This window comes from Vicugna pacos, chromosome 21 (genome assembly GCF_048564905.1).
Source record: "Vicugna pacos chromosome 21, VicPac4, whole genome shotgun sequence".
In the NCBI taxonomy this organism is placed as follows: Eukaryota; Metazoa; Chordata; class Mammalia; order Artiodactyla; family Camelidae; genus Vicugna; species Vicugna pacos.
In genome coordinates, this window is record NC_133007.1 from 28,510,810 (window position 1) to 28,533,440 (window position 22,631).

Here is a 22,631-nt window from a genome sequence, read left to right on the forward strand (position 1 = left end):
CATGCCCTCTGGCCAAAGATGTGTATTCCATAGGCCTGATGTTTTCTTTACAGGAAGGTTTTATAAACTACTAATTCAATCTGGTTAGTACTTACAGAATTATTTAAGCTTTCTAATTTTCTTGGATTATTAATATCTTTAAGGAATTTGTCCATTTCATCTGAGTGTTCAAATTTATTGGCATAAGCTGTTCAAGTGATTTTTAAATTTCTACTTTACCTGTAGTCATGCCTGTTTTCCATTCCTACTATTGTTTATTTATGCTTCCTTTTTTTCTTCCTTGATCAATTCTGACAAAGGTTTATCTTTTATTGGGCTTTTTAAGGAAGCAAGTTTTCTCTTTGTTGATCTTTTCTATTTTATCTTTAAATTTACTGTACTTATTCTTTCCTCTTATTTCTACCTCCTCCTTCCTTCTTTCTAGTTTCCTTGGGCCTACTCTGTTGTTATCTTTTTTTTTTTTTAACAAAAGATGCTTAGCTTATTAATTTTCACTCTGGCGTTTTAGACTATAAATTACCCTCAACTAAAGCTTTACTGCATCCCAGCCCAGACCTCTTAATCTTAACTCAAGAGCCATATACCTATCTGTCTAACATGACATCTCCACTGAAGTATCTAAAAAACATCTTAAGTATCTAAAAGACATCTCAAACTCAACATGTTAAAAACTAAACACTTGATCTCCCCCAAATCTTGTCCACTCAAAGCCTTCATCATTTAGTTAATGACAACCCCATCTTTCTATCATTTAGGACACAAATCTTGACATTATCTTTAATTCCGCTCTTTTCCTCATACTGTCAGCAATCTGTTCAATCTTCAAAATGCAGCCAAAAATCATTTCCTTCTTATTACCTTAATCCTTGGCACTGCAGTTTAAGCCACTATCATCTCTCACCTGGACTATTACATTATTCTTACAATAGGTCCCTCTGCCTCTGTCTATTTGTCCTTTATTTAGTCAATTTGTCCTTTAGTCAATGGCAGTGGAGGATTCTTTTAAAAGGTAAATGAGAGTATGTTATTCTTTGCTTGAAACCCTCCAATGGTTACTCCTTCCACTATGAGTGAAAGCCAAGGACTTCTGCCCTCTCCGTTATCTCTTCAGCCTCATCTGCTCTCACTGTCTTCCAGCCACACTGCTCTGGAACACTGCTCCTTGAACATACCAGACATACTCATACTTTCCGGTCTTAACTCTGTTTCCTTTACCTAGAATCCCCTTTCTCCAGACACCCACCTGGCTAGGTCTTCAGGTCTTTACTCAATTCTCAGTCTCTCAGTGAAGCCTATTTTAAGTGCTTCTTTTAATACTGCAACCTGTCCCCCAATCTCCACCGTTGATTCCAGTGCCCTTTACCCTGCTCTTTTGATTTTTTTCCTATTAGACTTTATCATTTTCTATCATACTAGGTAATTTATTTTTCATTATATTTATTGCTCCACAAGGTCAGAAATTTTGATGTATTCACTGATGGATTCCAAATGAGAAACACACAGTAAGCATCAATAAAATGAGTCATTAGTTCTGATGTAGCATTCTTACTACTGTTCAGTGTTATGTATTTTTAAATTTCCACTATGATTTATTCTTTGATCTATCAGTTATTCAGAAATGCTCATTTTAATTTCCAAAGGGGAAATTTTTGTTTTGTTTACTTATGTCTATGTTAATAGTAGTACTATACAGTTAAAGAACATGAATCTGTATGATACAGAGTATCTGAAATTATATTAATCTTGCATTAGGGACCAGTACACACCATTAATTGGTTTAAATATTCCTTGTTTGTTCAAAAAGAATGCATTATATTTTCTAATTTTAGAGGATTCTCTCTTTCTGTGAGTCAATTAAATCAGATATGGTATAGTACAAATTCTCTATATTTTTACAAATTTTGTATCTGCTTAAACGACCAACAATTAAGAGTTATATTTTAACTTTCTTATTAGGATAATGAAGCTGATAAATTTTCCTTTTAGTATAGAAATACTTCAGATATTACAAGTTCGGTTCCAGACTACCATAATAAAGTTCCAAATATCAAAATAAAGTGAGTCACGTGAATTTTTTGGTTTCCCAGTGCATATAAGTTATGTTTATACTATGCTGTAGTCTATTAAGTATGCAATAGCATTATGTCTAAAATAAACAATATACACACCTTAATTTAAAAGTGCTGTTGGAAAAATGGCACCAATATATCTGCGTGATGCAGGGTTCCCACAAACCTTCAGTTTGTTAAAAAAAAAAAATAGTATCTGTAAACTGCAATAAAACAAGGTAATCCTGTACACCAATGCATGCTTTACATATTGATATCATTTTATTGGGTGTACATAAATTTAGAACTGTTGTATCTTCCCGGTACACTGAACATTTTGTCATTTTAGGGACTCTCTTTATCTCTAATGTTTTTTGTCTTAAAGTCTCATTTGTTACTCAATCAGCTACCGCAGTGGTATGTTTTTGTTCTGGATTTGTAATTACCTTCTCCCTTTAATTTTTCCATTTTAAATATGTCTCTCTATATAGCTAGACTTCTTTTTAAATCGAAATTGATCACCTCTGTCTTTTAACTGATAGGATTATTATATTTATGATTGATATATTTGGACTTTTAAAAAGTTTTCTCTGCTTTTCCTATGTGTCATGGTTCTCTGTTCGCCTTTCATACCTCTTTGGGAAGTTTGTTTTTAAACTGTTTTACCCCTTCTGGTGGCTGGAAATTATATATTATATCGTTAGTCATTTAGTAGCTAAACTCTTGACAAAAAAAAATATATATATATAAAAAAAAGTCTCAAAGAATATCTTAAACATCTCCCGTCCTTCAAAAAAATACAAGGATTTTAGAATATTTTCATTTCAAATCAATCTCTTCTTGGCCTACAATGTTATCTAGTATTTCAGTTATGACTTTTTTTTAAACTCCACAAATTAAACATTATTTTATACAGATAATGTTCACTTAGATTTGCTCTCATGGTTACCAATTTATTTGCCAAACACTGCATTTTTCTCTCTCAGCCCTTCCTCTTAAAATTATTTTCTTTCTTCCGTAAGTATATATCCATTAGAAGGTCATAAAGTGAAGATCTTTTGGTTTCCAGCTTTGTCTTTCTGGAAATGACTTCATTTTGCCCTTGTTCTTAAAGAATAGCTTTGCTAGGGTAATTAATTCTAGATTGGTAGTTGTTCTCTCTCTGCACTTTTGAATATTTTATCCCAATGTCTCCAGGCTTCCATTGTTACTACCAGTCTGTCATTTCTTGGCAAGCTACCTATCTGTTCTCTCTGTTTTTAAGGGCTTCTTTTAGAAAAGGGTGTTCTTCAGTTTAACCACAAAATGTACGGGCATAAATTTCTTTTTATTTAATCTCTTTCATATACATTCTACTTCCTATATATTCATGTCTTTCATTAATTCTTCAAATTTCTCAGCCAGTATTCCTTCAAATATTGCCTGTTCTCTGTTCTCTCCTTCTGGGACTTCAATCACACATATGTTAAACTCACTATTACATCATTCCTATTAACTTATCTCTTGGCACTACATTCTGGAAAATTAATTTAGATCCATCCTTCAGTTCATCCACTGAGATTTTAATTTCAACAATTATATTTTTCATCTCTAACAGTTCACTTTGGTTCTTTTACAAATCTACAAAACCACGTCTGAGGGTTTCATTTCTTGCTATATTTTCAATTCCATTTTTTATTAATTTAAAGATTTTATACACCATTATTTTATATTTTGTACCTTATCATTCCAATAGTTTAAGGCTTTAGACGTTTGTTGCTACCAAATCTCACTCTTAATGACTTCCTTCCTTGTGTTTGGTGATTCTCTTTTGTTGAATTTTATCTGTAGGAACTCAGAGATCCTAATGAGAAAAAGCTTTCTTTCAAAGTGTATCTGCAGTTGCTCTGACAGACTTGGGGTAGTACTGACCTGGGTCCAATTCAGCACCTTTCTTAGAGGGTTCTTCTACTTTGCTGTGGGCCGAAGGCTTAGTTTCCCATTAGTGTAAATAAGGGCAATTGTCTTAAGAGCAACTTTGCCTTTTCTGTTTGCTCACAGCTCACCGCTCCTGTTTCAGCTGACTCTTCACTTCTGTAGTGAGCTCTCTTACTTTTTTAGCACACCTAGTAATGCATTAAAAATTATGCTTGCAACCTTCTATACAGAATTCCGAATAATTTAGAAAGATACTGCCCCCTTGAGGAAGTGGAACATTAACTCCACACTCCTTAAGTGTGTCCTATGCACAGACTTCTTTCTCAAGTTTACAGTTTGATTAAGGGAGGAAAAAGAGTAATTTTACAGTGAAGAAGCCTGACAAATACTGCCTCAGCCAGGTGATCAAGGTAAGCATCACCAGTGATAAGCCACTGTGATACAACACTCTTGACATGAAGCAAATGGCACTTTTCCTGTGTTCTTTCCAAGAACCCATCACCCCAGCTACTCAAGGAAAAAAATCAGACAAACCCATACTGAGGAACATTCTACAAAATATCTGATCAGTACTCCTCAGAACTGCTAAAGTCTAAAGAAGTCTAAAGAGATACGATGACTAAATGTGGAATTTTGAATGGGATCCTGGAAAAGGACATCAGACAAAAACTAAGGAAATCCACAAATAAAGTATGGACTTTAGTTAATAATTATGTACTAGCATTGGTTCATTAGTTGTAACAAATGTATTATACTAATGTAAGATGTCAACAACAGGGGAAACTGGGTGCAGGGTACATACTAGAACCCTATATACTATCTTCGCAACTTTCCTGTAAATCTAAAGCTATTCTAAAAGCTTATTTTTAAAAGTTATGTTTGTTGCAATTTCTGCAGGACTTAGTTATATTTTTAGTGGAAGCATCTTGCAAAATATCTAGTCTGTCACATCACCAGAAACAGAAATTGTCCTATTTCCCCTCTGCCCAGTGTAATCATGCTCTTTTCTGAACCACGCTCCTCTGAAACTCCTCTGGCAAACTTTCTCTTCCCTTAATTTCTGAGAAGTCACTTTGCTCTGATCCTCTCCTCTACCTAGGACACTCTTCCTTCTGCTAACCCCTAAAACTCTGGTGTTTCCCAAGTTCTTTCACTGGCCCTGTTCTCTTCTCACTTACAGTGCTGTCCCCGGAAGGGCTCATTCATTAACTACTACCAGCATGCTTACACCTCCCAAGTCTACATCTCTAGTCCAAAGCTCCCTCTCAAATACAATATAGTGGTTATGAACATACTTTGTACGTCAGTCAGACCTAGTTTCAAAGCCCAGTCCCGAATGCCAACTGCTGACTCCTGCAAGCTGCTCTTATCTATACAGTGGGACAATAGTACCTACCTATTCAAAGGTTTTCCTCAAGATTACATGATATAATACAAATAAAATTCCTAGGATAACATCCCATACATAAATGTCAATAAATATTAGCCAATATTAGGATTAAAAGTACTACGTAAATGGTTAATTATCTTTTAAACAACTTTTCTTAGATGTCCTCCAGACATTGCAGCTCCATGTGTTCAAGCCTGTTTTCATCATCTATTTCCTGCCAAATTCCCTGTCACCCAAGACAGCATCTAATAGAATCTATCTTATAAGCTTTCCCCTAACTTTCATCCCCAGCATCAATCAATTGGTCAGCAAGTTCTGTCAAATTATACTTTCTAAATACCTCTTAGATCTTTTCTGTCTTCTTCATTATCACTATACTAATTCAAATGTTTGTCATTTGGTTATATTATAATAATGGCTTCCAAACATTCCCCCAAACATTATTATTTCTTTTTAGGAACTACAATATCAGCTTCAGATATGACAATTTACTGTGCTATTTTAAAGACAAAATACAATATTTCTATTGGCATAATACGAAAATATTTCACTCATTGTTCTTGGTTATCTCTTTCTTACCTAATCACCCACTCCAATTCCTCTCAATTTCACCACAAATCCTTACCCTATTTACTACTATTTACCAACCAGCTCAGGAAACTCCCCTGACTCACCCTCCTCTACCCGTCACCTCCCACTCATAGGGAGTCTCCACCTGAGGGAAATAACCCTCCATAATGAAGGATCTCTCCTAGGGAAAGGAAACGACTGAGACTCCATTAGGGCAATCCTTCCCAAGCTGGCCAAGAAAAAAGTCAGAACTTCAACAATTCTGAACTACTGAACATACACAGATGGTTCTGAAAGCACCGGTAGGGGGAGTTAAATATGGCAAGAAGATACTAAAGTCCAACCCAATCAGCTACATCACACGTCGCAATTGTTAAGACTGCCTCAGGGAAAAAGATCAAAGTCAAAGGAACAGCAAAGCCAGGAGTAGCTGATAATTATATTACAATGATAATCTATGTTTAATATTTATATTTTTGTAAATTTACATTTTTACTTGTTTTAACATATGATCCTAATTTTCAAAATATGAAATGCATTAAAAATCTGGGCTCGCTGATTTTACTTCAATTTTTGAATTCTAAAAGCTTTGAATAAATCCCAAAATTATACTGAAACCAGTATTACAAAAAAAAAAAATTCGGTCCAGTGTTACAATCACTATCTATTGTAGCTTTTGGGCCTATATGTAGTTACTTTGTTTTCAACATACCTTCAACATACTATGTCTTAAAAATCATGACTTTTATTGCTTCTTTGTCTTTTCCATCCTCACTTGGCTTTGTGTACCTCTCGCTGTCACTCTGTGCTTCTGATTCTTTCACATCTTCGTTTCTATTTGGGATGCCTTCTTTCACCTGCTTTACATCTTTCTGAACAACTGTTTCCTCCATGAAGTCTTTCTTACTACACACAAGTATAAATTGGTTCTCTCTGCTCCCTAATTGGGGGGTTTTCTAGAAAAATTTCCATAAAAAGACTTCCCAAAGTGTGTTCCTTAGAACACCAATCACGTGAGATGGATAGAAAAGAAAGGAATTTCATGGTTAAACAAGTTTAGAGTAACACTGAATATCTTATCCCCCACTCTTCACGGAAATTCATGAAGCACTTCATTAAAGGTGCTGAAGTCTAACAACATAAAACAAGGTTTAACTTTAATTTCATAGTACCTAAGCTTTGATGGTGATATCCTAAACTAAACATCACCACTGTCTGGGAAATGCTGTTATACAAATTCATAGTGTAATTTTTGTTCATTGCTGTTTTATTTTCTCTGTATCTTATCCACATTTATCAGTTTATACATATATATTGTACATGGCAATTGGAGGATAAGAATGAATAAGAGGACAGATATGAATTCTTAACCTAGTTTATTCTAAATACTATATATGTGTAAGGATGCCCTATAAACAGATTTCAAAAGCTCTTCACTTTTCTATTATCAGATTTTTAAAGACTTTTAAAACAAGTGAAATTGATATTCCAAAAAGCGTCAATATGAAATATTTAAAAAATCTTATTTAAAATTTAAAAATTTAAAACAAAATATGATTAATATTTGGCCTTTATTATTCTAACTTCTAATTTTAGAAACCTCATTTTCCATAGGTTATTTTTAAAAATCCAGCAACACTAAACATACTGATGTCCCTCTGAAATCCCTTCTTTGAGATGCATTTTCAAATTAGCACAATGGCTATAAAAAACTTATGAAAGATTCTTAAACTCTGTGAATTTCTGGAACTGCAAGATGTTGTCATATGAGTAGGTACTTGAAATACTCAAAATAGATTCAAATTAGTGTGTTCTCCGAGCATTCGCTAGTATTAATAAAAATAACTCAAAAAATCCAGTTCATTCCTGTGGATTATTAGCCTTAAAATTTCACCTAGAGTATGCAGGATTAACCGGAAGAATTTAAAGCTTAAGCAGACTGGCCTGCATGAAACATGGTGTAATAAAATATATACATACCATAATTGCATTTAATGATGACAATAATTACCATTTGCTGAGCTTTCTAAATGTCAGGTGGTTTGCAAAGCACTGCATATGAATTATCTTTTCTAATACTACCAACAGTCATATAAGGTGGGCCATATTATCATTACCCCTGTTTAAAGGCTTTATGAGGTTAGGTAGCAACTATAATGCCTAGTGGCATCCAAAGCCCATGTTCTTTGCCAATTAACCACTATTCAATATTGTGTATCTCCCTACATATATAAACCTAAGTAAACAAAACTATGTAAAACCTCCATAGCAACAATTCTCCAAGTGTGCTCTGGGGTCAGGTATAAGAGTCATTAACTAAGTACCTTCTATGTTCTACGCCCTCTTCAAGGTGCTGAGGATACAGTGGTGGACAAAACAAATTCCCTGTTGTGACGGGCTTATATTCTATTTGGGGGTGACAAGGAGAAATGTATCTCTGTAAATAAGCAAATAAATAAGGTAGTATTTTATACCAAGAAAAGGCATAAAGAAAACAAAATAGGGTGATGCAGTAAGAGAATGACAGGCAGGAGTAAAAGGGGATAGGCTCTTTGGCTGGGACAATAGGGGTCAAGCTCTAAGGAGATGATATTTGAGTTAATACCTAAAAGACAAAGACATCAAGGCAAATTTTTCATATAAAGTGGTAGTTTATAAGATGGTAGTGCTAACATAAATGGTAGTTATTTTCATGTTCTTATTTGGCAAAATAAAAATTAAGCAAACTTATGATCTCACAAATTAAAAAATAATTAAACGGTTGATAAAATAACATTTGAAAACCCCTGGGCAACATGCAGTATTAAGATGAGAGACAATGAATGTATACCTTGTAGAAACTTGATAAAGGTCATTCTATAATATAAGTCAGTGGATTCTCAAAACTTTTGGTTTCAGGATCCCATTATACTGTTAAAAATTATTGAAGACCCTAAAGAGCTTTTGTTTATGTGGATTACATGTATACTATTTACTGTATTAGATATTAAAACTAAGAATTTAAAAGTATCTATTAATTCATTACAAACAATGATAAAACCATTACAATTAAAGTTATATACATTTTTATTAAAAATAACCATTTGCAAGACAAAAAAATTTAGTGAGTAGCATTGTTTTACATTCTTGAAAATCTAATGTTTAGCTTAAGAGACGACAGCTAGGTTCTCATATCTGCTTCTATATTCAACTTATTGCTAAGTAGGAATTAATGAATTTTTTTCAACTCTGCAGCTGAGCAAAATCATTAAAATAGGCACAGGAACTCATAGAAACAGAGAGTAGAATGTCAGGTGCCAGGGGCTAAGGAGTCGGGGAACAGGGAGACGTTGGTCAAAGAGCACAAACTTCCAGTAATAAGATGAGTAAGTGCTGGGGATCTAATGCAAAACATGGTGATTATAGTATTACATACTCACAAGTTGCTAAGAGAATCCATCTTAAATGTTCTCACAATCAAAAAAAGGGGGGTAATTATGTGAGTTATGTGAGGTGATAAAGGAGTTAAGTAACCTTACGGTGGTAATCATTTTGCAATACATACATGTGTCACATCATCACCTTGTATACCTTAAACTTACACAGTATGTCACTTACATCCCAATAAAGCTGGAAAGAAAACCAGGCACAAGGGCTGCTTGGGAACCATTATACTGTCTACACCGCATTGTCTATGAACACTACAAAATACCAACAAACTCTGAAGGAAGTGGGAGGCAGTCTAGCACAAAGGCAGAGCAAAGGCTCTGCAGTCAGGACAGTGCAGCCGTGAACCCGGCTCCGCTGTTTGATAGCTGCGAACCTTGAACAATTAACCTTACCTCACTGAGTCTTCTGGTGCTTCCATTATTATCATCTATAATGTTTCGCCCGTCATCAGTGAGGTAAATTTTACATATGTATCACTAATAGACTTACCAAGTAATAAAAATTTGGGGAGGAGGGTATAGCTCCGTGCTAGAGTGCATGCTTAGCACACACAAGGTCCTGGGTTCAATCCCGAGCATCTCCATTTAAAAAAGTTATGTAATAACTTACCTCAAGAATAGTTATATTAAGTGGGATCATATAAGAACTCAGAAAATGTTAGCTATTTATTACTAAGTCTATTAGAATGTTTGTGAAGTTAATTGCTTAATGATTGGAAATTTAATAAAGAACACTGTAACAAATAATGATCAAGTACTTATAAGCAACTCAGGCTTTGAATCCACTGTGTATCTTTTCTTTCTCCTATTCACTCCCACTTTCTGCCTTCAGAAAACAAACAAACAAACAAACAAAAATTTAAGCTTATGCTAAGCCAACCTGAAACCAGGCAGTTTCCTTTTCCTATGCTATAAATGTTCTGACAATTTCCTCAAAATAATCAATTGACTTCCCTGAGCCTCGGTTTACAAGATTTTAAGTAGGGATAACTCCTATGTTGCAGAGCTGATGTCAGGATTACAGGTAACATAAATTCATTTTCTGAATTCTGTATCTTTGGACGCAGGATCACACTACAAAAGAAATTTTAATAACTCAAGTAATACTGACTACCTCCTGGACAGAGATCATAATTTTAAAGTAATGTACTATGCTACAGTTTTAAAACTATCATGATGGTAAAGGGAACACAAAAACAGCATAGGATCTATCCAGGTCTTTTTTAAATTAAAAAATGGTAAGTTATAGTACCTAACATTAAAAGATCTTTCCCCTCTAACAGTGAAACTTTTACTAAAGGTAATTAAAAATCAATCTCCTCCCTCCCTTCTCTTTCTTATTCTCTCTTTCTCTCTCTCTCTCTCCCTCCGTGCTGGTGGGACCACAGGGCAAAAGTAAGTGAAACTAGAGAGTGAAGTGAAGGAAGGGTAATGAGTGAAAGACAAAGGTCGCAACCAAAATTTAAACCCAGCATCTGAACATTTCAATGTTTCTAAGAGAAGAGGAAAAACAATGAAGCATTTTTTAAAACTATCTATATCTTGGCCAGAAAGACTTTAATGTTCCAAAGCACAGATGGAATTGTTGCCTTTTCCCAAAAGGAGTAACTAGGTTCCACTACTTTTTCTACAAGATGTGCATTTCTCCTGCGTTCTATAATTAAAATCTGAGGGGGCAGTGGAATCTGAAAGTGCTACAAAACACCAAGTCCTTTTTGTTTCCTTGACAAGAAGATGAGAAACTCAGTCAAACTGGTTTGTGCAACAGTGTTAAGTTTTTCAGTAATTTTTACTAGGGTCCCTGAGCAACTTCTACATATTAAAAAAATCTCATGTTATTCTTAGTTCTCAGAGAGCTGAAATTTTAAAACTAACCTAAAATATCCCCTTTGGACTTTTTAAAGTACTGCTGTAAAACACTAAACACTTGGGAAAAGAAAAAAAGAAAGAGAGAAAGGAGGAGAGAGAGAGATCGTAACTGAATGACAAAAGTCTAGGAGAAAAAGGAGTTTGGATGTGTCTATTATTTATTAGTTTATAAAAGGCAGGAAGCCAAATCACTAAGAATACAGTCAGTGAGCCTCTACTCTCTAAGAAATTACACACATATATGTATATACTCACCCCTTCTCTATCGACATAATTTTAATTTTGGGGTGTCTACTTAAGGAAATTTTAATGTTAGTATTTTTTTATTGCCAATGAAATTCTGCTTTCAAGATATTTTCATACCACAAAATCATTTGAAGTTTATCATTACTGTTTCACATTTTATGTTATGGGAATGTTTATTTGCTACATAATTTAACATTTAGCTTATTATGGGATGTACAGTGAAATTATGTTTCACATATTGCTTCAAATCCACCTAGGGTCATGTATGTAATACCACCTTTCTGCATTTGAGAGAAATGTAGCTAAATGAAGAACGTAACAATTGCTTGTGAAGTCTCATAATACATGTAAAAAGGCTCATTCAGAATACACTATTATAATAATTACGTATTATAATTAAGGTATTTCATGTTTTGAAATGTCAGGAAACGTGGAAATTATTTACATCTCTATGAACCTAGGGCAATGGAAGGAAGAAAAGGCGACCTAGGTATCCAAAGAGGAGGGAGAAGACAAATTACACGATAATTTTACAACTGGGAATTAAAACAGACCCAGTGCCTAACTAATCCGTAAGTGCCATTAAGCCTAACCCAAAAGTAGAAACATACAAGAGATCAAAACAGATTTATTATTTCTTTGGCGAGCTCATATAAAGTCTACCTTGAACCTCAAAAAGAACCAAAGCCAAGAATTTGGTCTACTTAGACCAAGAAGAAAGAGGTACCTAAAACGCCCCAAAGTCCTCTCAGGACCTCTTCTCTATCTACACTTGTTACTCCATCCATACTACACTTAACTTCCTAGTACATTGCTTCCAGGCTGGTGGCTCTAAAGACAGTTTATACACTCAACAGACACCCTGTGGTGACTGTCACACAACTCAGTGACTATACCAAAGCAAGCTTATTGTGCACTGTAAGTAAGTGAAGTCAGAGTTTGTGAATTATACCTTAATAAAGACTTTCTAAAGTGTAGACAACCCAATCCCAACATATTCAAAACCAAATTTCTGATCTTCCTCCCAGAATGGGCTCCACTTCCAGCCTTCCCAGTATCAATAAATGTCAACTCTTTCTAGAAACGCAGGCAAAAAAAAAGTCATTTCTGATTACTCTCCTCTCTAACTCCACATTTAATCCATCTAGAAATCCAATTGGATTTACCTTCAAAACAGATCTATAATTAAACTATTTCTTATTACTTCCACAATCTGATCCAAACCATCAATGTTTCATCCCAGGATTACTACAACAGCCATCTAACTGGCATCTCTGCTCCTGCAGCAATTAGAATGAATTTTTAAAAACAGAAATCAGTTCACATCACTTCTCTGCTCAAATGGTTCCCCATCTTATTCAAAATAAAAGCCCAAGAATGCCTATAAATTCTTTGTCTGCCCCTCCCCCCACTATCACCTACCATAATCTCTGAGTTCATCTACTAATCCTCATTTTCATTACTCCCTCCCAGCCACAAAAGCTTTCTAACTGTTCCTTAAATTCACGAGGCACACTCTATCCTCAAGGCTGTTGCATTTTCCTGTTCCCTTTGTCTTGGAACAATTATATTGTTCATTTGTACAAATATGATACGTGATTAAAAAGCTTCATGCCTATGGCAGTACTGTTATAACTCTAAATGTCTAGCCAACATATCTGTTACAAAGGATGAATTACAAAGAAAGTAAACAGTTAAAGGAATAGCTACATTTCAGAGGCCAGAGCTGCAGAAAATAGTCCCAGACCCTCTAGTTTATAGAATATCAAATACAGGATTACAAGCTCCACTCCCTACTGACCAGTATGGTACCCCAAACTGTTTGCCACCAAAAAATCCTTGTATTCTCCAATCTAAAAGAATCTCACATTTAGAGATTTTTATCTAGTAGGCAGCTTTAATAACTAACACGTTCAACTTGTTTTCCCTATTTTTTTAAATTATAAATGCGTATCAGAACTTCAAATCTATATAGGATCATCAGTTTTCCCACAGAAAGCAAAATTAAAAACAAAAACACCCACAAAGCTGCAAAATCTTGACATTCTAGTTAATCTATATGGCTTAGTCTTGAATAAGCGGATTATCAAAGGTTTTCTGCATTGTAAAATATATTTTATGAATAGGAAAGGCTGTCTGGTACAGTGGCTAAGAATATACACTTTAAATAAAGAATTCCTGTAAACTGATGCAGCCCCTATGGAGAAAAGTAAGGAAAGTCCTTTAAAAAACTAAAAATAGTTACCATATGATCCAGCAAATCCCACTCCAGGGCATATATCTGGAGAAATCTCTAACTTGAAAAGATGCATGCACCTCAATGTTCATAATAGCACTATTTACAACAGCCAAGACGTGGAAGCAGCCTAAGTGTCCACTGACAGATGAACGGACAAAGATGTCTTTTAAAACAGACATGGAAAGACAAATAAACAATATCACTTCTATGTGCAATCTAAAAAAATGATATGAACTTATTTACAAAACAGAAATAGACTCACACAGAAAACAAACTTAACAGTTACCAAAAGGGAAAGGGGGAGGGACAAATCTGGAATTTGGGATTACCGGATACACACTACAATATATAAAAAAGATAAACAAAGACCTACTAAATAGCACAGGGAACTGTATTCAGTATCTTGTAATAACCTATAATGGAAAAGAATCCAAAAAAGGATAGATATATATATGTATAACTGAATCACTTCACTGCATACCTGAAACATTGTAAATCAACTATACTTCAATAAAAAATAAAAATTAAAAACAAAACAAAACAATCAAGAATCCTGCGTTGAATCCTGGATCTACCTCTTATTAGCTCTGTATCCTTGGGCAAGTTACTCAATCTCTCAGTCTCTGTTTTACTATTTGTAAAATGAGGATCATATAATATCTACTTGTAGAGAATTGTGAGGATTGAATGAATTAATACTTGTAAAATGCTTGGAACAGTGCCTGGCACATAATAAGCACTTGATAAAAGTTAGTTATAAAATTGTTACCATCTTCATAGTCCACCCAAGGACCCTGATACTCAAACTGAGAAACCATTGCCATACACCAAAAATGGTAACTGCGCTTTACAAAAATCTCTGCAACAAATTAATCCTGTATGAGGGGATTTTTTTTTTTTTTGCTAGTCCATGTTTATATAACAGTTTCTCTTGTGGAAAAAAATACCACATTATATTCAGATTTGCTTCAAATGGGGGCGGGCAGTAAAGGGGATAGTAGAAAAAAGCTCGACCATTAATATGATAACCACTGAAGTGGGATGATGGGGAGGGGGAGTGGCATTACTTTTCAAATCTTGTACATATTTAAAGTTCATACCAAAAACAGCTGAAAGGAAATCTTAACAGATTTTCTGCTCTACAAATGGTTTTATTTTCCTATATTCCTCTTTTCTTCAAAAATTCACATTCTCACACCACCTTCTAAAACAGGCCAACCCATTCAACAGTTAGAAACAACGGGGAGATACCATGAACACGGTATTTCCATTTCGTGCTACTAGTTCTTCACAGAACTTGCTAATTCACCACAGAAAAGGCTGGTCCAAATTGTCTGCTCCAGACTGGGAACGTAATTTCTAACACTGTACCCAAAACAAAGTAATTATTTTGAACACTCAGGATCTTAAGAGTATCTTTATCCACACCATCATTGTTATCATAATAAATAATCTGGACACATTTTTACATGCTAGGACCTGTACTAAAATACATGCATTATCTTCTTAAATATTCTCAGAAATTGAGACACACAATTTAAGTACTGTGCGTAGAACAACCAAGTTATTAAGTGATGAAGTTAAGATATAAACTTAGGTCTAATTCTAACATCTGTATTTTACATAAAAAATGAGAGGGATGAAGGAAATATAGAAGTGATAATCCAGTCAAACTGCACATCCAGTCCATACAAGAGCCTTATTTTAAAACTGCCAACAACCATAACTATCACTTCTTTCACTAATTTGTAAACACTGCCTTCTGATAAACAGAAATTAAAACAATTCAAGTTCTTGATTAACTATTTCACAAAATTATCATGGCAAATATTTACTGATGGCTTATTGTGTGCCAAACACTGTTCCAGTTGCCTGGGGATACAGCAGCAAAGACAACATCGCCCTGTCACATGATGGAAGGTAAACAATAAACATATAAACAAATAAATAAGCTAATTTCATACACTGAAAATAAAGTGATGTGACAAAAAGCAACTGAAGGAACCACTTGAAATAAGATCACTAGGGAAGGCCTTTCTGAGGAGGTAATACTTGAACTTGGATCTAAAGGACGAGAAGATAGGATTGGAAGAAGCCTGAGAGGTAGTAGGCAGGAACTTGTAGATATTTTACTTGCAGTAAAAGAAGTTTAGATCTTAAGCCTGTTGCAATAGGATATCACTGGAGGATTTTAAAACACAGAAATGATACCTGCTTATGCTACGAAGATCACTTTTAAAAACTGATAGTAATAGAAGCTTCAGTCAAACAAATTAAAACAAGCCTGAATAAAATCAGTAGAACCCACCATGACGTGTGTCTTCAGGAAGCCTACTTGCCTTCTCTAAATTATTTCCTTTAAAGTGAGCAAAAGTCTCTCATTACACATTATGAAATAAAGGACAAAAATGAAAATATCTTGGGAAGAGTTAACACAGTTACTGAAATTCATACTGATATCTAAATTTAAGTGACTAAATAATGGATGCCAGAAGGAAAAAAGAGAAGCAGAAGTGGTGTCAGGAAAACAGACAGAAAGGCTGGGAATGCCAAAGACATGCACTTCTAACTTGCCTAAAGCTGACTTAGAAACCGAAGTAATTCTAACACCACTAACCTGAACCATTTCTCTCACATGGCTTTATTTACAATAAGATAGATGACGTTCATTCAATGTAAATACAAAAGACTACAAATTACCCTTAACCATTTCCATAAGTTAAGTTCCATTCCACCAGGAAAAAAAAATCAGGTTTATACAAAGCCGAAAGCATTTAACTATACAAACTATATATAATGCACTTCAAATGAAGTACTGTCTTTCTAGAGCAAGCATTTTTTTCGCTCTTAAAATATCAACAAGGGAAATAAACTCAGGCACAGTATCAACAGCAGAGGCAGAAAAATTCTGGCTCCAGTGTATCTCATTATCACTGACCAGAAAAAATATACTATAATTGTCATTTGTAACCCCACAAGCAGGGATGGGGACCAACTTATTCTTGCAAATGATGTAACCATACAGTTAAAGCACCAGAGCCCAAAGGTAGGAAAAGGTAAAAGCTTGTGTAATTCAGTAAAACTGTTTTAACACAGGAAGAAAACTATGTTTAAGGTGAATGTGTCCTCAGGCTCACCTGAACACTGCTTGCTACCACTAGTATACCGAGTATACAAAGCTTTAATGTAAACAACTCCAACTGATTGCAGCAGCTTGGTGGGGAAACCCTAAAGAATAATCTTGAAAACATTAATTTACAAAGTTAAACGTGGCCACTGGCATGTGATGTGGTGGAGTCAAATCCCAACTCCACCAATTTACTGTGTAATCTTAAGCAACTTACTTAATATTTCTGAACCTAAGTTTCTCCATCTATAAATCAATGGTTAAAAAATCTACTTCTTAGAGTTATTTTAAGGTACAATGAGATACTAGATAAACTGTAAATGACAATAAAGGGCTGGGAACATAGTAGATATTCAATATGTGAGTCTTTGCTAATGACTGTTATCATATTTGATATTGTATGTTCTAATTTTACCTCTTGGAAAAAAAGTGACTTTTACCTGCTATTGGTAAATATAGGTAATCCTGCCTTGGTTATATGACACTTTTAGCATATGTTATTCCATCAGCCACAAAACATCTCTCCCAACATTAACTCTATACACAAATGGTTTGAAGCTTAAGGCCTATGCTTTTGCAAGTTTTATCCATCTGTTCCCTAAAAGGTAAACACAAATCAAAACACTACAAGGGCAATGGCAAAGTGGAATAAAAAGAATAATTGGATCATGGGTCTCACTGGTGACATGCCACAGACAGGAAGCAACAAAAGACCTAAAATTCAAATAGGTATATATGGATTTAGAGTCAACTCTCTTTCTAGCAGGAAGCAACAATGACTTCTCCATACTTCGTCCTAAAGATTTGAAATCTGCAAACAATCCATGCTTCCTGACAGTTTAATAGACCTCTTTTCTGCAGTAAAGCAGCGAAGTGAAGGGAAAAAAAAAAATACCCGCGATGAAGACAAAAAAGTAGTAACTAGGAGGGAAAAGTAGTATATATTAAAAAGCACACTTCTTGATTCCTTGTTTTGATTACCTATAAAACCAATTCCAATTCTTTAAAAAGGTATTTGAACTGATTAAAAAGCACCCGGGTATGTTTTACATTTTAAGGTATTAAAGGCGATACTGACTACGGTTCTTTCCGGTCAGTATCAAGAAGCCTGTATTTTATTGCAGCAAACGTAGGTACGGGGAAACCTCCTAGGTGGTCGCCTCAGCTCTATGTGGAGCTCACGTTACCTCCTAACATTCATCTAGGTAAGGCCCTTCTTATTACACATCACAAGTTTTAGGTCAGTGGAAAATAGGATGGTCCAGCATATTCCAGCGAAAAACGTGCATATACTACTGCTTACACCACAGCTTGTCTATCATCAGGAAAACAAGAAATCATTAACACGTCAAGGCCTATAAGAACTAAACGGACGCGACAATTTCCGTGAAGGTTCAGTAACGACAGCAACACCTTGCAAGGCTCTGAAATGAAATAACATGTAAATCTCTATAGATTTGGGCCCAATGGCCCAAGGTCACACCAAGTCAGTGGCTATAAAATCCAAGAAATGATAAGCCTCCTGCAGTTCAGGACAACGCTGGCTAGGAATGGAGTCTGGGTTTGGGAACACTGGGGTCGAAGCTTTAATGTGAACAACCCCAACCGACTGCAGCGGCTCGGTGGGGAAACCCTAAGCGTTTCAGGCAGGATTTCCTTCCATTCCCCAGTCTTCCCTTCCCTAGTCACCCCCAACACTCACATCTCCGGAGCCACTTCATCCAATGGTAGACGATAGTAGTGTGGTGTTTCTTGTTCTCTATACACCAAGACGACAAGCCTTGAATAGATTCCATGGTGTTAGTTACCGACTGGAATTTTCGATCCAACGAGGACTCCAGTGCCCCTGCCGAAGAGGCCGACGAGGAGGAGGCCTTACTGCTGCCTCCGCCGCCGCCGGCCGCCATCTTCCCGGTTTGCACAAGCGCTGCTGCTCCTCAAGCGGCCGCGGCCCCGGCGGCGGCGACGGCGGCGGGAGCGGGCACAACAATCACTGCGAGTGCGTGAAAGCCGGAGGTGGGGAGGGAGGCCAGGGGGTGGGGATGGTGCACGCGCGAGGCTCTTCTGGAGGTAGGACGGGAGGACCAGCCGCTGGGCACGCTGGCGGCTCCTACACGCTGCAAGGAGGGGCTGAGGGCTTCCAAGGTTTACCAAAATTATTCAAGGGATTGTGTTTAAACCAGTCAGTAATTACGGAAGAGTTACAGCAGAAAACAGCTCCTGCAAAGCGTTTCTAAACGCCTGGCCCGGAAATTAATGGTTTTATACTCTCCGGCTCTCAACGCTTAAGGCCCTTCCCCACACTTCTCTAAGGGCGGACGTTAATATCTTAAAGTTAATACTACCCGACAGCCCCTTCAGTTGCAGAAATCTTTCTTTCTCCTTTAGATCCTCTAGCACAGAAAAGGCCCAAGGCTACCTAGTCAGGATTTTTTTTTGCAACGCAATAGCAGCAAAGGGACAGCAACAGTACCGCGCACGCGCTGCTTGGCCCCGCCCCCCCGCTTCCTTCTCAACCTAGAAAGCAGAGGGAGGCGTGATGGCGGGGCCAGCTGGCCAATCAAGGGAGAGGGACAAGAAGCGCGCGCAGGAGCCCACAAGCTCCAAGGGCCAAAGAGGCGCTCGGATTACTTGTGCGCCTGCGCAGCAGACCTGTGTGTAGCGGGTTGGGAGGAAAGACGGGGAGGGGAGGGTGGGGGAGCTGGTCAACGTAGGGAGAGATTGGGGGAGGGGCTTCACCGCTCCACCCCGTCTTTTGCTTCCTAGCGACGTCTCTCTCGGGGCTGTCCAGCTCACACGGCAAGGCCGAGAAACTCCCACCGCCCAGCGGCCACTGTTATTTTCTGGCGCCTGCAGGTGCCGCCGCTGCCGCTAACTCCTCGGGATGCCGACGCGCGACAAAGTAGCTGGCAGCCATCTTGCGGTGCCTCATAGGATGCGCATGCGCCAGCTCCAGCGAGCCATTCACTACGCAGGCTCCCAGACCAGACAGAATTTTACACTCCCCTTGGACGATACCATTCGCAGTCGCTTGACTTTTTGGATTACAGGATGAGGAAATAAATGAAGTGAAACGAAAATTCTCCCCGTAGAATTTTCGAGACTAGGGAAGAATAAAAGGCAAGAGGTGATCTCACCTTCACCAGTTATGATATAGTCTCACAATTGCATATAGTTTACAAAAGCCTTAAATATCTATTGTACTGATTAGCACAACCTAATCAATAACTGTTTGTGTTCCATTGGACACTGAACACATGCAGTTATTGTATTTTAATTCTTTCACGTCTCCCCAGTAGACACTTTTCTTGAGGTAGGGAACCTGTTTTGTGTATCTCATATCTACTATTCGTTAATTCAACAGAAAGTTGTATGGGGTATAGCTCAAGTGGTAGAGACCATGTATAGCATGCATGAGGTCCTGGGTTCAATCCCCAGTACCTCCTCTAACCTATAAGAATAAAATAAAATAAATAAGTCTAGTTACCTCCTCCCACCGAAAAAAAAAAAAGGATAAAAATCCCTTCCCTCTGGGGTTATAGGTAGATATCAGGGAGTAATAAGTTCTATGAAGAAGCATGAAAGGGTATTGTGTGTGTGACAGGAAGAAAAGGAGGCTAGAGAAGAGTAAGAGAGGGGACAAGTGGTAGGACATGAGATCTGAGAGATTCAAGTAGGGGCTGGAAGGCCACTGTAGGGACTTTGGCTTTTAACTTTGAGGTGGGGAGCACTTTTAAGTAGAAGAGTTTTAAGCAGGGAAGTTACATAGCAATCTTTTTAAAAGATCACATTGGATGCTATGTTGAAAATAGACTTCAGAGCAACCTGATAATCCAGACAAGGAAATGATGGTGGCTTGTACAAGAGTGGCAGCAAAAAGATGAGAAGTGATGTCAAATCCTGGATATAGTTTGAAGGTAGAGCCAGAAGAATTGTTCATGGATTTAAGGATAATATGGAAAAAAAAAAAAATAAGACCCACAAGTGAGTCAAATATGACACCAAGGTTTTTGACCTGAGCAACTAGAACAGTGTTTTTGAGCCCTTTTTCCCCCATTACTGTTGCCCCTAAAGGCCCTTCTTATATATTTTTTCAGTTCTCCCCAACTGCCATGAAATGTTAATGCCACAGATATACTGTAAATCTATTTATGTATGTATATCTGTATTCTCTGACATAAATCTTAGCAGTGTTCTCCTAGGGTAGTCTACCAAGGCAATAGAAATAAAAGCAAAAATAAACAAATGGGACCTAATTAAACTTACAAGCTTCTGCACAGCAAAGGAAACTATAAGCAAAACAAAATGACAAACTATGGAATTGGAGAAAATATTTGCAAAAGATGAAACTGACAAAGGCTTAACCTCCAGAATATATAAACAGCTTTAATAGGAAAAAAACAAACAACCCAATCCAAAAATGGGCAGAAGACCTAAACAAGCAGTTCTCCAATGAAGATATATGAATGATCAATAGGCACATGAAAAAATGCTCAGTATCACTAATTCTCAGAGAAATACAAATCAAAATTACAATGAGGTATCACCTCACACCAGTCAGAATGGCTGTCATTCAAAAGTCCACAAATGATAAAGCTGGAAAGGATATGGAGAAAAGAGAACCCTCCTACAATGTTGGTGGCAATGCAGTTTGGTGCAGCCATTGTGGAAAACAGTATGGAGATTCCTCAAAAGACTAGGAATAGACTTACCATATGACCCAGGTATCCCGCTCCTGGGCATATATCCAGAAGGAACCCTAATTCAGGAAGACACCTGCACCCCAATGTTCATAGCAGCACTATTTACAATAGCCAAGACATGGAAACAGCCTCAATGTCCAATGACAGATGACTTGATAAAGAAGAGGTGGTATATTTATACAATGGAATACTATTCAGCCATAAAATGACAACATAATGCCATTTGCAGCAACATGGATGTCCCTGGAGAATGTCATTCTAAGTGAAGTTTGCCAGAAAGAGAAATAAAAATACCATATGATATCACTCATATGTGGAATCTTAAAAAAAAAAGAAACAGAAGACAAATAAATATAAAACAGAAACAGACTCACAGACATAGAATAAAAACTTGTGGTTGCCAGGGGGACGGGGGGTGAGTAGGGACAGACTGGGAGTTTGAGATTTAGAGATACTGACAGGTATGTATAGAATAGATAAACAAGTTATACTGTATAGCACAGGGCAATATATGGAAGATCTTATAGTAGCTCACAGTGAAAATGAAGATGAAAATGAATATATGTATATTCATGTATGACTGAAAAACTGTGCTGAACACCAGAAATTAACACAACATTGTAAACTGACTATAAATTTTAAAAAAGAAAGAAAGGTTTCTTCTGTATACTACAGGGAACTATGTTCAATATCTTACAATAACCTTTAATAAAAAAATATGAAAGTGTATATATGTATGTATATACATGACTAGGACATTGTGCTGTACACCAGAAATTGACACATTTTAATTGTACTTCAGTTTTTTAAAAAAGGACTAAAATCTTTAAAATTTTTTAAAAATTTTAACATTTTTTATTAAGTTATAGTCATTTTCCAGTGTTCTATCAAAAAATTAAAATTTTTAATGCTAGTAACTTTATAACTATTTGCTGAGTAAACTTTAATGTAATTTATTTATGTATATAAATTATAAATTTATTGCATTACATATGCAAATTAGCAATTTCTATAAATACATAATAGCAATACAATCATTTTTAAGAAATCATTCAGAACTGTTATATTTCCAGCAAAAGTAAAATAATTGAAAA

The 22,631-nt window shown here is 36.4% G+C and overlaps 1 protein-coding gene across 4 annotated transcripts in view; it reads right to left on the reverse strand.

Annotated features, from left to right (window-relative positions):
• The window catches only part of RPRD2 (regulation of nuclear pre-mRNA domain containing 2), a 74,802-nt gene extending 55,060 nt beyond the window's left edge, over nucleotides 1-19,742 (reverse strand). For 2 of the 4 annotated variants that reach the window (XM_072946646.1, XM_006216937.4), the window contains exon 1: nucleotides 18,537-19,736. In XM_072946646.1, the coding sequence (XP_072802747.1) occupies nucleotides 18,537-18,741 (205 nt within the window). In that variant the 5' untranslated portion in view covers nucleotides 18,742-19,736. Of the gene's footprint in view, nucleotides 1-18,536 lie in introns of all 4 variants that reach the window. The other 2 variants (XM_072946648.1, XM_072946647.1) reach the window with 1 other exon arrangement.
• Nucleotides 19,743-22,631: the final 2,889 nt, after the last annotated feature.